General features: G+C 39.6%; 1 protein-coding gene across 1 annotated transcript in view; it reads right to left on the bottom strand.

Annotated features, from left to right (window-relative positions):
* The window catches only part of SNTG2 (syntrophin gamma 2), a 539,246-nt gene that overhangs the window by 296,751 nt on the left and 228,187 nt on the right, over positions 1–14,308 (bottom strand). The window contains exons 3-4 of the mRNA XM_063442215.1: positions 9,253–9,309; positions 725–782 (exon numbers count right to left, since the gene is read on the bottom strand). Coding sequence (XP_063298285.1) covers positions 725–782; positions 9,253–9,309 — 115 coding nt within the window. The remainder of the gene's footprint in view (positions 1–724; positions 783–9,252; positions 9,310–14,308) is intronic.

Consider the following 14,308-nt stretch of genomic DNA (forward strand, 5'->3'; position numbering starts at 1 on the left):
CCTGTCATTTAACCCTGCACTTGAAAACATTGCTGTTTGCATTGCAATGTTTATAATGCACAGTTTAAACACCTCTCGACTATGGTCTCGTAGATCTGATTGGCACACTGACATTTTGCAGTGAATGTTTACTAGCCTCCCAATTATTTCTATGGGAAAACTCTGGATTGGATGAGATTATCAGTGATTGATGATTGCAGCCTTCAAAGTAGGACAACAGTGTGGAGGCCGGTGTTGCAAGGGAGAAACAGCAAGTAAAATAGTTTTATTTTGTAGAAAAGGGAAGGGGAGCTTGTCACCTAACTTGTTAGGAGGGCACTATAGCATTACACATACACATTTATATTCCTAATGCTATAGTGCTCCGTTAAAATTTTAAATGTATAATTAGAGACTCATTAGAGAAAATTTAACTCTAAGTACTGAGGTGCTAAAGAGGTAAGCACCACAACACAGGACTTAGGTATAACTAACCAACTTTAACCCTAACATTAGTGCTAATATCTAAAAAAATGTCATTACAAAATGAGCTGCGTTGATGTGCATTTATAAATATAGTGTAATTTAAATTTTATTTAAACAATGCATAATATGTAAAATGCACAATTTTAACAACATGTTTTAAGGGATGTTGCAGGTTAGTCTCTGCAGATACACAGAGGTAAATGGTGAACGATATAGGTAAAGATTACTTCATATGCATAGTGTGTACTGAATTCTTTACCTGCTTGATCCTTGAATATTTTTGATATAACCACAGGCACTTTATGCTGAGCTCCACCCTGTAAAATGAAATCAGTGTGAATTACTAGAACACTTTTATTTTTATATTTTTCCTTACATTATAATAAGGAATTTGCTCCGATACAATTGAGTTATAAATATCTTAGACTGAGTGCTCTATATATGCACTTCAGGTTTAGCAAACACAACCCATTTTAAAGATGTACATTTAAAATTAAAAGTTCACAGAGTTCAATATTATATTTTATTTTTCCACATATAGACATGGTAAATATGCAAAATGCAAACACTGATTTGAGCCTTCAACAGAATAAAAATAAAAATTCCAAAACAAAATGCCACCTGACCATTGAGTGCCACTGTTATTATAAAATAGTGGCAGCTTTAAAATTAAACTCTGGGCACAATAGTCAATACAGCATGGTGATATTTTTTTGCACTTTTATTCCTTTCTTATGCACCATTGCACACATATTTGACCAACCTCAAGGTCCTTATGAAAGCCCACCATCAAGTATGTTATTCCTATTAGATAGAGACACCAAGTCAAGCTTACATCCTGCAACTTTTGCTACAGAAGCCCTTTGTGCTTCCTGTTCTTAGAGATTCTATCCATCTTCTTAGAGATTCTATCCATCTTGTTCCAATTGTTTTGATAGATATGTATACATTGGGGGCTGCTAGCTTTACTCATTTATTCTAGTTTGAAATGTAATATAGTTTAAGAGGATTAGTTGCTCTCTTGGTTTTGTTTTGTCTAAGTATAGAAACATAGAATGTGACGGCAGATAAGAACCATTCGGCCCATCTAGTCTGCCCAATTTTCTAAATACTTTCACTAGTCTCTGGCCTTATCTTATAGTTAGGATAGCCTTATGCCTATCCCACGCATACTTAAACTCCTTTACTGTGTTAACCTCTACCACTTCAGCTGGAAGGCTATTCCATGCATCCACTACCCTCTCAGTAAAGTGATACTTCCTGATATTATTTCTAAACCTTTGTCCCTCTAATTTAAGACTATGGCCTCTTGTTGTGGTAGTTTTTCTTCTTTTAAATACAGTCTCCTCCTTTACTGTATTGATTTCCTTTATGTATTTAATTTTTTTTTTCATCATATCCCCCCTGTCTCGTCTTTCCTCCAAGCTATACATGTTAAGATATTTTAACCTTTCCTGGTAAGTGTTATCCTGCAATCCATGAACCAGTTTAGTAGCCCTTCTCTGAACTCTCTCTAGAGTATCAAATATGAAGAGTAACTGCTTGTATGTATTGTACATATTGTATATACATGTGTGTTGTAGTTGATTTAGTATGCTGTGTGTAACTTCCAAATAAATGTTTAGAGGAGGAGCACTTCAAGTTAGTATATAGTGACATACTACCACAAACAGATAACCAGAAAGTTTCAAATAAGGTTTCATACTTTATTAAAAGAATACTATATTTAACTGTCATTGTGAACTTTAACACAATATTAAAAATATAAAATACCTAGTTTAATTATTGTGTTAAATATATATTCAAATCATTGCGATTCTTTTACTATTATGTATGCTTAAATCTCCAAGTTTCCGGGGAAATATTATCTCTCCATTTGCAGGCAAAGATTGTGAAATGGCAATGATAGTTAATAATGCTTGTTCAAAATGACGTGCCAAAACCTTTGCAATCTACCTTGTGTTCCACTTAACATTAAAAGGAGCCACATGGCAGAAAATTGCTGTGCAATAAAAGATGCCAAGGAAAGGTTATTGGTGGGCTAATGCTTCCACCATTGGTGGTCCTCCCTGGTTTATTGAAGGCTGAGTGAATTCCCAGCATTGATATTTTATTTAACAAAACCTACCTAAAAATGTATAAAATATGATTTTGTTTAAAGAACAATTGACACTTCACTGGAATTTATTCCACTGAATCAAACTTCGAAACTCACCTATAGGGTGTTAACTTTTCTTTTATTAGATGTTCTGATTTTTTTGAATTTATATAATTTTTTTTTACATTTATAATACAGAGTAATCATATTGCATCATATCCAGTTCAGACAAGGAAAAACATACACATAAGCAATAGAAATATAAACATTGCTTCATGTCTCCTCCTCTCTGTACGCTTTGTCTGTGCTGACTGCTAGATTCAAAGAACATAGCTTATAACAATGATTGGCAGGGAACTAAGATGGAGGTGCCCAGTTGCAGGATAAAGCTTTGATTATTCGTTTAATTTTATTTTCTCTCCTCATTAATATGTATTAGTTAAATACAGGCTTTAAAACACCATAATATTACAATTATGGGAAGAAACTGTTTCCCTGTAAAATCTGCAGAAAGACAGTCAACAGGCAGGCTTTCTATAAATTGTCATATGATGTCGGGAAATAACTGTGAACCTCCGAAACCCCCAGGTAGCCCAACTATTTTTAAGACCTTATTAATTTAAATGGTTCAGGCATTAGTCAGTAAGTTGGTTATAGTATGCATAAAATGGTTCAGGCACTCCAAGATCCAGAAATGGCAAATGTATTGAAGCCCAAAGTGTCACTTTGGGCTTCAATAGCCATTTCTTCATGTTGGAGTGCCTGATCCATTTTGTGCATACTATATTATTGTCACTGGAATCTGGTGCTTGGTCCTGGTTTGGTTGCACCCTGGCTCTGATTGATGGGATTGAGTGCAGCTCCTATTGTCTATTGAAAAAGTAAGTTGGTTATAGGCACACTCTAAGCAACAAAACTACTTTTATACAAATACACATTTTGTATTATCTCTTTGTCTTATTACCTGTACCAGTTGTACCATAGACAGCACTGCAAAATGTGTTGGTGCCTTATAAATAAACTATAACAATAATAATAATAATAAAAATAATATTAAAAAAAATAATAACATTAAGTTAGTGAAGCACTTTTGGTACATAGATTATGCTCATGCAGCTACACTGGTCAGTTCTCTAACATTTCAGAGTTAAATCACTTTTTTTAATGCAGCTCTAGCCACACCTCCCTTGGCTGAGACGTTTTTTTGGCTTCCCTTACTTCCCTTGTATGGGGTCATTTGAACTGCAAAACCCAGACACTGTTTGTGGCGAAACCAACCTCGCCACTGGGCCCTGGAGAAGCCTGTTTGCTAGCCTCCTACCTGCTGACTATGGCCCCTGGGTTATTTGGGGCATATTGTACTTTATATTGCTGCTACTGGCCCTTTTAAAATCATCGATGGACATATTGGGACTTTTTGGGATTGTGGCGAAACCGACCTCGCCACGTGTCCTTGGAGGGGGCTGATTGCCCGCCTCTTGCCTTTGGACTATGGACCAGACTTTATGGGAATGTGATACCCCAGATAGCCATACCATGGAGCCTATTCATATAATGAAAGAGTATGGGAAAGACTTTAGCTCCATGGCAATTGTACTGTGTGAGTAGGATCTGCGCGCTATTCGGTAGTTTTGTGCGCGCAGATCCCAGCTATCTGGGGATATGTGAAATGTCTGTGTGTTATGTGTAAAAGGTGAATTTATGTATTTTAAAGTGTTTTACTGTCTTTGTGTCCCCATGTGCTTAATGGAGTCTGTCTCTGGGCTGGGAGATAATTGAATTACTTCTCCAGCACAGAGAAGGCTCTGTAAAAAAACGGTCTGAGCTGGAAAGATAGGGGTTTTAAAAGATACTTTTAGTAACTTTTGAACCCCTGGTCGGATTCATGCCATTTTTTAATATGTTGTTCCCCTGAATGGATTGATTGTGGATATGTATTTTTATGTGAATGTGATGTATGGTTTTAAAGTTATGAAAGTTGTGTAAAAGTATATTTTACACTGTATGCATAATGGGATTATGTGTCACACTAAGGGGAGGGGATGTGTGGGAGGTAACATCTATGTCATTGGTTCTTTTATGCCTCCCCCTGGGTGTGGCCTGTATGTGTGAGTTGGAAATAAAAGCCAGGCTGGATGAGCCAGTCCAGAGTTCCTGTTTTAACCTCAAAGTGATGTGTCGTCTCATTATTGGGGGAAGGATTTATCGTATGCTGTTCCAGTTGACTGCTAGGGGTACAAGCCTATTCGTATGGTTCCTATTCAATGGTCTACAGCATTCATACGCTTGGGAGAATTTAAAGGTTTCTTGGATTCGGTGATTATGGTGTCTGCCAGAGTGCTTGGAGTCCTCAGGAAGCACTAGGAGCATCCATTAATGGAGGTACCAAGTCGGGGTGCCAGGTGATCCGTTACATTGGTGGCAAGCGGTGGGATGGCGTCCTAGTGCGAGGTAAAGCAGCTCGGAGACACAGTTCGTTTGGATTACAAATTGAGGGCAACGCTAGCAGTCGTGCAGCGCCCCTGGGAGCAGACAAGTATGGAAGGTTCTGGCCCTGGAGATGATTGGCTGGCCGAGGTGAGGCAGCGAGTGGCCGAGTATGGGGATGATATACCCATGGAGACACGCCGGGTGATCTGGAACCAGGTCATGGCTGAGCGAAACACAAGGCTGGACCGAGAATTCCGGTTGGCAAAAGAGAGGAAGTATGCTCAGCAGCAGGAGCGGTACAGCAGCCGAGTAGAGGCTGCATCCGAGGAGGTTAGCCGTCTTTCCCTGAGGCGGCGGGAGGAACCCGAAGTGGGGGTCCTCATAGACTGGTCCTGTGAGGAACCACAACAGGCAGGTAGAGATGGGACCAAGGTCTCTCCACCGGGCCCTTACTCACAAATGTTGCGGGGCCTCACGGATTGGTCCTGGGAAGACCCACAGATGGCAGGTGGAGATGGGACTGCGGTCTCTCTACCGGCCCTACAGGGATGCTGGGCAGTCGGCCCAGATCCCCAGCGGCAGTGTGCGTTACAGGGAGCTGAAAGTGCCGTTCTTGCTCCCCAGCAGCAGTCTACGGTGCAGGGAGAGGAGCCTGTTATCCCCTCTCCCCAGCGGTTGAAGGTGTGTAAGGGAGAGGAGTTTGTTACCCCCTCTCCCCACCGACAACCTAACCCACCAAGGGGAGACAGTAAACCCCTCACCAGCGCAGATGGGACCGTGGTCTCTGCGCCCAAGTTACAGGGAGCTGAAGGGGCCGTCCTCCCTCCCCAGCGGCAGTGTGATTTGTTGGGAATTGGGAGCCCAGTCTCCATTCCCCAGCGGCAGTGTGAATTGCAGGGAATTGGGAGCCCAGTCTCCATTCCCCAGTGGCAGGCTGAGTTACAGGGGACAGAGGTAGTTGGTCCTACCCCCCAGCAGCAGAGTGATATGCCGGGAAGGCAGTGTGAAGTGCAGGGAGAGGAGAGCAGCGTCCTCCCTCCCCAGCGGCAGGCTGAGTTGCAGGGGGCAGAGGTAGTTGGTCCTACCCCCCAGCAGCAGCGTGATTTTTTGGGAACAGAGAGCCCAGTCTCCGTTCCCCAGCAGCAGGACACTGAATTGGGAGGAGAGACAGTCGGTCTCCCTCCACAAAGACTGAAAGTAGGCATGGGAGAGGAGATTGTTACCTCCTCTCCCCAGCGGCAGATCATCAATGGGCAGAGTGTTCTAATGGGAGAGGAGATTGTTACCACCTCTCCCCAGCGGCGGATCATCAATGGGCAGAGTGTTCTAATGGGAGAGGAGCTGGTTACCACCTCTCCCCAGCGGCAGCTTAATGTACCAGGGGGAGACTGTAAGCCCCACACCTGTGCAGATGGGACCGTGGTCTCTGCACTTCCAGCACAGGGGGTAGGGACGGTCGGTCCTGCCCCCCCACAACAGGGCTGTTTAGCCAAAGGGGAGACAGTCTGTCTCCAGCAGCGGAGCTATGTATCCAAAGGGGAGACAGTCAGTCTCCAGCAGCAGAGCTGTGCAGCTAAAGAGGAGACAGTCGGTCTCCAGCAACCAGGCTCCAACCAGACTACTCCCGTGGTAGTGCTGGCACCAGGACAGAGTACCGCTGGTCTCTGCCCCCTCAGCAACCCACCAAGGCAGCCTACCAGTCCCCCACACAGCCGTGGTAAGGCACCTGGACATGGACAAGATTCTCCCTTACCCAGGTGTAGTAACCATTTATTGCGGGTGGGCTGTACTGCTGTTTCTGTCTTGTGGATGGGCTGCTGGACTAACAAGGGCACTGACCGGCAAGAGGTCAGGTACTCTGTTAGTCTGTTTGGAAAAGGGGAGAAATGTGGCGAAACCAACCTCGCCACTGGGCCCTGGAGAAGCCTGTTTGCTAGCCTCCTACCTGCTGACTATGGCCCCTGGGTTATTTGGGGCATATTGTACTTTATATTGCTGCTACTGGCCCTTTTAAAATCATCGATGGACATATTGGGACTTTTTGGGATTGTGGCGAAACCGACCTCGCCACGTGTCCTTGGAGGGGGCTGATTGCCCGCCTCTTGCCTTTGGACTATGGACCAGACTTTATGGGAATGTGATACCCCAGATAGCCATACCATGGAGCCTATTCATATAATGAAAGAGTATGGGAAAGACTTTAGCTCCATGGCAATTGTACTGTGTGAGTAGGATCTGCGCGCTATTCGGTTGTTTTGTGCGCGCAGATCCCAGCTATCTGGGGATATGTGAAATGTCTGTGTGTTATGTGTAAAAGGTGAATTTATGTATTTTAAAGTGTTTTACTGTCTTTGTGTCCCCATGTGCTTAATGGAGTCTGTCTCTGGGCTGGGAGATAATTGAATTACTTCTCCAGCACAGAGAAGGCTCTGTAAAAAAACGGTCTGAGCTGGAAAGATAGGGGTTTTAAAAGATACTTTTAGTAACTTTTGAACCCCTGGTCGGATTCATGCCATTTTTTAATATGTTGTTCCCCTGAATGGATTGATTGTGGATATGTATTTTTATGTGAATGTGATGTATGGTTTTAAAGTTATGAAAGTTGTGTAAAAGTATATTTTACACTGTATGCATAATGGGATTATGTGTCACACTAAGGGGAGGGGATGTGTGGGAGGTAACATCTATGTCATTGGTTCTTTTATGCCTCCCCCTGGGTGTGGCCTGTATGTGTGAGTTGGAAATAAAAGCCAGGCTGGATGAGCCAGTCCAGAGTTCCTGTTTTAACCTCAAAGTGATGTGTCGTCTCATTATTGGGGGAAGGATTTATTGTATGCTGTTCCAGTTGACTGCTAGGGGTACAAGCCTATTCGTATGGTTCCTATTCAATGGTCTACAGCATTCATACGCTTGGGAGAATTTAAAGGTTTCTTGGATTCGGTGATTATGGTGTCTGCCAGAGTGCTTGGAGTCCTCAGGAAGCACTAGGAGCATCCATTAACGGAGGTACCAAGTCGGGGTGCCAGGTGATCCGTTACACTGTTCATGGAACATCTGGATTTTGTAAGTTAGACCTCTAATGGGCCTGATATTCATTTGTTTTTTAGCCAGACTGAAGACCGCTGCATGGCTGAAATCCAGACCGAATTCTGCAAATATGGACCTGAGTCAGCAAATCCAGCTCTGGATATAAAAACCCTTTAACTATTTGCCTACGGGTAGCACTAGTAGCAAGCCGGCAAATATTTAAAACCCTCAGCGGCATGAAGGTTAATTATGTAATAGCTTGCCAGTGCTTGCAAGCCAGTTGCCACACTAAAAAAGTAAAACATTTATAAATAAAAATGTTCTATGGAGGTCATTAAGTCCCCCATATTGTTATGATGGACGTATTTCACCTCTATATTACCCCACCTGCCATGCAGTTCTTGAAATTATCAATTCAGTTGCAAAAAGCATGTAAACGCATCCTGCCGGCTGCATTCAGCTTATATTCAGTTGCCTTGTGGTCATTCATAAATGTATATATATTATAGATATAATATTATATATATATAATAATATATATAATATTATATTGGTTCACATGTGGATACTACTGTTTTTCTAAATTCTTCCTAATGAATGGCACAGAATTAGTTGTACCGACCACATACTGAACATTTTTGGCTTCAGTAAATCCGTGGATTGCCAATGCAGTAGGAATTCGGTCATTTTCACTGGATTTTGTCCATTGGGACAAAATATGGTGTTTAGTGAATAAGCCTGTAAGGCAGCTATGCTGCCAGTTTGGCTACATGGTCCTAAAATGTTAAATTATCTTTGAATGCACTTTTAATTCTCACTTTTAATAAAAAAAACAAACCCGAGAGTGTGTCTTTGTTAAATAAGAGAGCTTGTCTCTCAACCTCCTCCATTACTGAGGACTTTTTAATGGGGATCCTTTTCATGTTCTTCAGACCATAACAAAATTAACTCATTGTTAACAAAACAATGCAATCAAGGGAAATGGTTAGCCGGTTTCAGCTGTATGATGTAACTGTACGATGTAAATGTTTATGTTACTTCTAACTAGAGAAACTTTTGGAGTGTGTGCAATGGGTCTAGAAAACAATGCCATATTAAGAAGTAAAGCCTAAGAAATCTAATTTATTTGCCATTATAAAGTCTGCTTTTATTGAGGATTAATAGTTTTTTTTAGCAAGTGACATTTCAATTTCTTTTTCTTTGAAAATCAATGTTAACATAATAGTACCTACCTTAATGCTTAGACCCAATCCTCCAACAGGGTCTCTGTGAAGTGTAACAGTTCTGCGCTTTAAAAAATTGGAAAAAAAATACAATTTAGGTAAATATTTATATGCTTACTTATATTAAGCATAAAGACATGGATATTCTACATATATCAGACACTTCAGAATTTCTCTAAATAATAAAAACAAATATTTTTTTAAATATAAGCAACAGAAATAATTCTACTCCCAAACTTACTGTATTAAATGTAATATGTTAGTAGTATGCATTGCAAGGGATGAGGTCTATTTACTGTATCAAAAATGAGTTAATGATTGAGTTACAAATCTAGGTCATGTGTGACATGTCATGATTCCCTTTTAGTCCAGAAATTTGGTCCTTAAGGGGTTAAGAGAGATTGCTAACTGACAAGGTGTTGAAAATGGAACATATTGTTTTTCATACATGTTTCTTTAAGCAATAACCCTTTACCTACTTTCAATACATAATATGTTTACGCCATTTTGGCCCAGACAAAATATAATAACAATAATGCATAAACAAGCTTCAAGGCTATGCTATTACTCTTTCAGTACATAATATACTGTGGTAACCCTAAATAGATAAAGATGTTCAGACTTTAAGATGCCATATTGTCCTAAGTCAGGGAATTTCCCATGACGTGTGCACCCTTACGTTTTAGTTATGGCCTTGTATTTTTGCCAAGTTAAGGGAGGTCCCTAGATTGAATAAAAACAAAAGAAGTGTTACTTTTTCATATATGAACTACGGTCACCCTAAAATGAAGACACCTAAGGTATAAATTGGTGTACTTTTAAATATTAGAGAACACAGAGAGGAGAGATTTAGAGACAGATGTTGCTCCATCTTATAATGACAGAGAGGCTGGCATGATGACATGTTCAGGAGGGTATGTTATTCTATTAATGATATTGCAAGCATATAGTTTAATCTTATGAACTCTGCTATAAATTATTGTAATGGATTTTGTATGTCTATATTTATATTTTTATTTAATAAAATATCTAAAAGACAAAGCTTTATTGCTTCCAAGACAATCCTTATTTTACATTGTATTCTCAATTGTTTATATATTTTAAATAGAGGATCTCTTACTGACTATATAAAATTATGGCTAAGATATCTGTATGGTTAGTTCTGCTAAGTTCTATGCGTTAAGACATTATAGTGGTAAATAGGGGAACCAGCTGCGGATACAGCGCTTACTTGTTAACTCCCCTTCTTATTAAAAGCAGTCTGGGACAGAGAAAAGGAGGATGTAGTGAGTGTAAGGGAAAGGGGACATGTCAGAGTGTTAAAGAGGTCAAAGCAGCAAGAGCATTTACACAGTTTGCATAGTCGATTTTACCATAAAGGCACACTATAGTCACCTGAACTACTACAGCTTAATGGAGTTCTTCTAGTGATTATAATATGTCCTTGCTAGCATTTGAATGTAAACACTGCCCTTTCAGAGAAAAGGCAGTGTTTACATTACAGTCTAGGGAAACCTCCAATGGCAGTCACAAAGATAAATTTAATCTGTAGCGCCAAACAATTTAGCAAAGAGTCACATAACAATTTCTCCTTATTATATGTACTTATATTGGTAGCCATATTCATATAGTCATGTGAGTGTTTGAATACTTATACCATATTTATATTTTTTATTATATATGTCTTTGAATGTACATCCTTTTTCTACATGTACATGAAGCAATATGTTTGTGTTAATACACTATGCACCCCCATTTTTATTTGCCATATTATAATATTAATATATTCAGCAGATTTGCACTGTATAATCTTTTTTTTCTTTATTTATGGCATTTTTCTATTTTGTTATATGGTGGTTTAGACCACCTGAATGTCTATATTTGGACCCAGGTTAACTCATCCAATGGTCAAGCAAAGAATAGGAAATTAAACAACACTAAGGGCACAACATCCCTTTGTAAGGCTGCGAACAGTGACATTCATCATCAGCTGTATCGATGAATGAAATACGCCAATTCCAGGTGCTAGAAGTGAGGGCAGCCTGCCCTGTGATGCTGGGATTGGCTGGGACAAATCATGTTCAAATTGGGTCTGATGACTTTAAAAGAGAATATCTACCTGGACTTGGCAGGATTACAATATTGGATTTTTGATAGGTGCACTTTTTTGTCAGTTTTGCCTTTTAGCATCAGAGACAGGGATTTATTTAGCTTTGAATAAGGTGTGCTTAATCACATCGCCTCAGCTACATATTTTTGCTTTGATATATTGCACTATTATCACTCTTCTGTTTTTCTGCTTTTTTATTTATTGTGAAAATCCCTAGTATCAAGTGTGGTTCTTCCCAAAGAGCACAATTGTGTGAAAATTGAGGCATATATTTAGGCTCTAACCCATGTGAGTGGCTCTCAATCATTATCCCACACATGTCACTTTTAATTACCATCTGGACTCTATATGTATATTTTGTGTTTTGTGTTCTATATAGCACTGTATTCAAATCTCTAATTTGTTTCTCAATTGATATTTGAACCAAATGGCGGCGTGAAATCTCATGTTAGTATACTGTAAAATATATACACAATATTATATTATGCTTATGTTTTGCAGCATACTGAATTAGCCCATTAACACACCTTTTTTGTTTGTTCTCCTACTTTAGTTCCCAAACCAACATTCGACTGAGCTGAACTGGCACCACCTGCAATTTGGATGCCCTGAAATATTTTCTATCTTCAGAAAGAAATATTCTGCAGAACTGAATTTCTCAGTGTTCTGATTTTTTCAAATCTAACTTTTTAATTGATACTATATAATTACTTAATATTTTTTATTGTGTCCCCTGCTTCCACGACTATTGTCCACAAGTGATTTTTGTATGTTTTTGCAGTTTAATTTAGTTTTCATTATTTTGTAAGCATTGTCATCATCCACCAGCACTACTATTTTATGTTATTAGTTCCCACCACGTTTTTCACAATTGACGCATACAACAACTTCTTTTTATCATGTATTATCATCTTTTGTTCACACAACTCACAGGTTAATTCTCACCTACTGTTTTAGAGATTAGACATATGAATGTAATGTTCTTAAAAGATTTGGCAGGAGGAGGTTAACAAAACTACAGTTATCGAAAGATGCAGCACTCCCTCCCTTTCACACCCTCCAACCTCCCTCCCAGCATCCATTTTCGATTCATTCTGAAGCTGCATGCTTAGTGAGAGGAGGGAAAGTTTAGCTGCTGCTGATTAGATAGGGAAATTGATAGCTAGGCTAGGGTAGGGTATTCAGTGTCCACTACAATCCTGAAGGACTCATCTGATCTCTGCTGTAAGGACAGCACCCCAAAAAGCCCTTTTTAGGGCTATAACATCAGGCTGCTTTTTTTTTTTTTCTTGTGTAATGTAATTGCAGGTGCCTGCCTGCCAGCTTCTGTGTGAGGTTCACATTGGATACTGTGCCTACTTGCCCAGTGCCACCACTCATATCTCGGGAGAGGACTCATTTCTGCACCATTTATTTATGGGAGCTTTTTATTTGATTTTTATGTAAGTGTTTTACAATAAATTTATTTTTTAAATTTGAGTCCTTGACCTGCATCCACTTTTCCTGCTAACAAGAAGAGCAGTGCCCTCTTAAAGGCACATTGTCCATTTAACTGAGAGCCCAGTTCGGATTGGCTCATTTAAAGGTGAGCAAGTTTCTGTATTTGTTCAGATCCATTTCTTGTGTTAAGGATAATACACTAGGACTTTGGTCCATTGTCCTTCTTTCTCCCTTTCTCTGAGGATTGATATACAGCCATTGAAGAAGCCTGGTATTTGCTTTAAAATACCCCTGCGCCTATGATTTGAGCCTATCTCTTTCAGGCTCTGTACCATGTGAGTTTGTTATCATACGACTCTTCTCTCCTTATCCACCTAGTCCAGATATACTACACCATTTTTTCCATTATATCTCATTCTCTTTAGATTTTTCTACAATTACATCCCCTTATAGAAGGGTGAGTTGATATATTTTTTAGCGCTCCACTGGGTCCTGTTTGTTGTGACCTTTCCACTCTCATCACCCCACTGTTTTCCACCACTCATATCTGTTTTAACAATTGGTTAAGCTTTAGATTTAAAATAAATAATTTGTTTTCACTGTAATAGAAGAGCAGTTGCCTGCCTGCCAGCTTCTGTGTCAGGTTGGATGCCTTGCCCATTTGCACAGTCAGTGCCACCACTCATATCTGTTTTAACAATAGCTTAAGCTTTAGATTTTAAAGAAATATTTTTTTTTCACTGTAATAGAAGAGCATGCCACAGTCCAGGTGTTAGTCCCCTTGAAACAACTTTTCCATCACTTTTGTGGCCAGAAAGAGTCCCTGTTGGTTTTAAAATTCGCCTGCCCATTGAAGTCAATGGCGGTTCGCGCGGTTCGCCGGTTCGCGAACATTTGCGGAAGTTCGCGTTCGCCGTTCGCGAACCGAAAATTTCGGGTTCGCGACAACACTAGTATTTAAGAACACCTCTCTGGGAAATGTAAATGGACATGAAAGTAATATCATTTCTTTCCCTGACTGCCCAGAATTTTCCTACAGTTTAATCTACAATTCTCATGCTCATCGCATTTCTCTATTTCTCTCCTGTGTTGGGATCCAGCAGTATTGGATAACTTGCAAGTTGTGTAAACATATTTTGAATACACTGTATTCACTGTACATACTGTAAGCTTAATACATTGTGGCGTTATCATCGTATCTAATATGCCACAGATTATGTTTGCTTCATGTAATTCGAAACACAATTTTTAGTGATCAATCAGGTAAGAATTAATATTTTAAAAACAGATGGAGAATTTATAAATTGCATTTTGATTTATTTTCTACACATGAACATATTAAATAAAGTGGTAATGTGTACGTGTTAATAACTAAAATGAAAAAAATCTCCAACTAGGATATTTATCTAACTTGGTTAACTTTGATCTAAAATATACATTTCATTAGCCAGTTTTCCATAATTGTTTACAGAATGAAGCTATTGGCTGTGTACACAAACATAATAATTTGCAATT

The sequence above is a fragment of the Pelobates fuscus genome, chromosome 2 (assembly GCF_036172605.1).
Source record: "Pelobates fuscus isolate aPelFus1 chromosome 2, aPelFus1.pri, whole genome shotgun sequence".
NCBI lineage: Eukaryota > Metazoa > Chordata > Amphibia > Anura > Pelobatidae > Pelobates > Pelobates fuscus.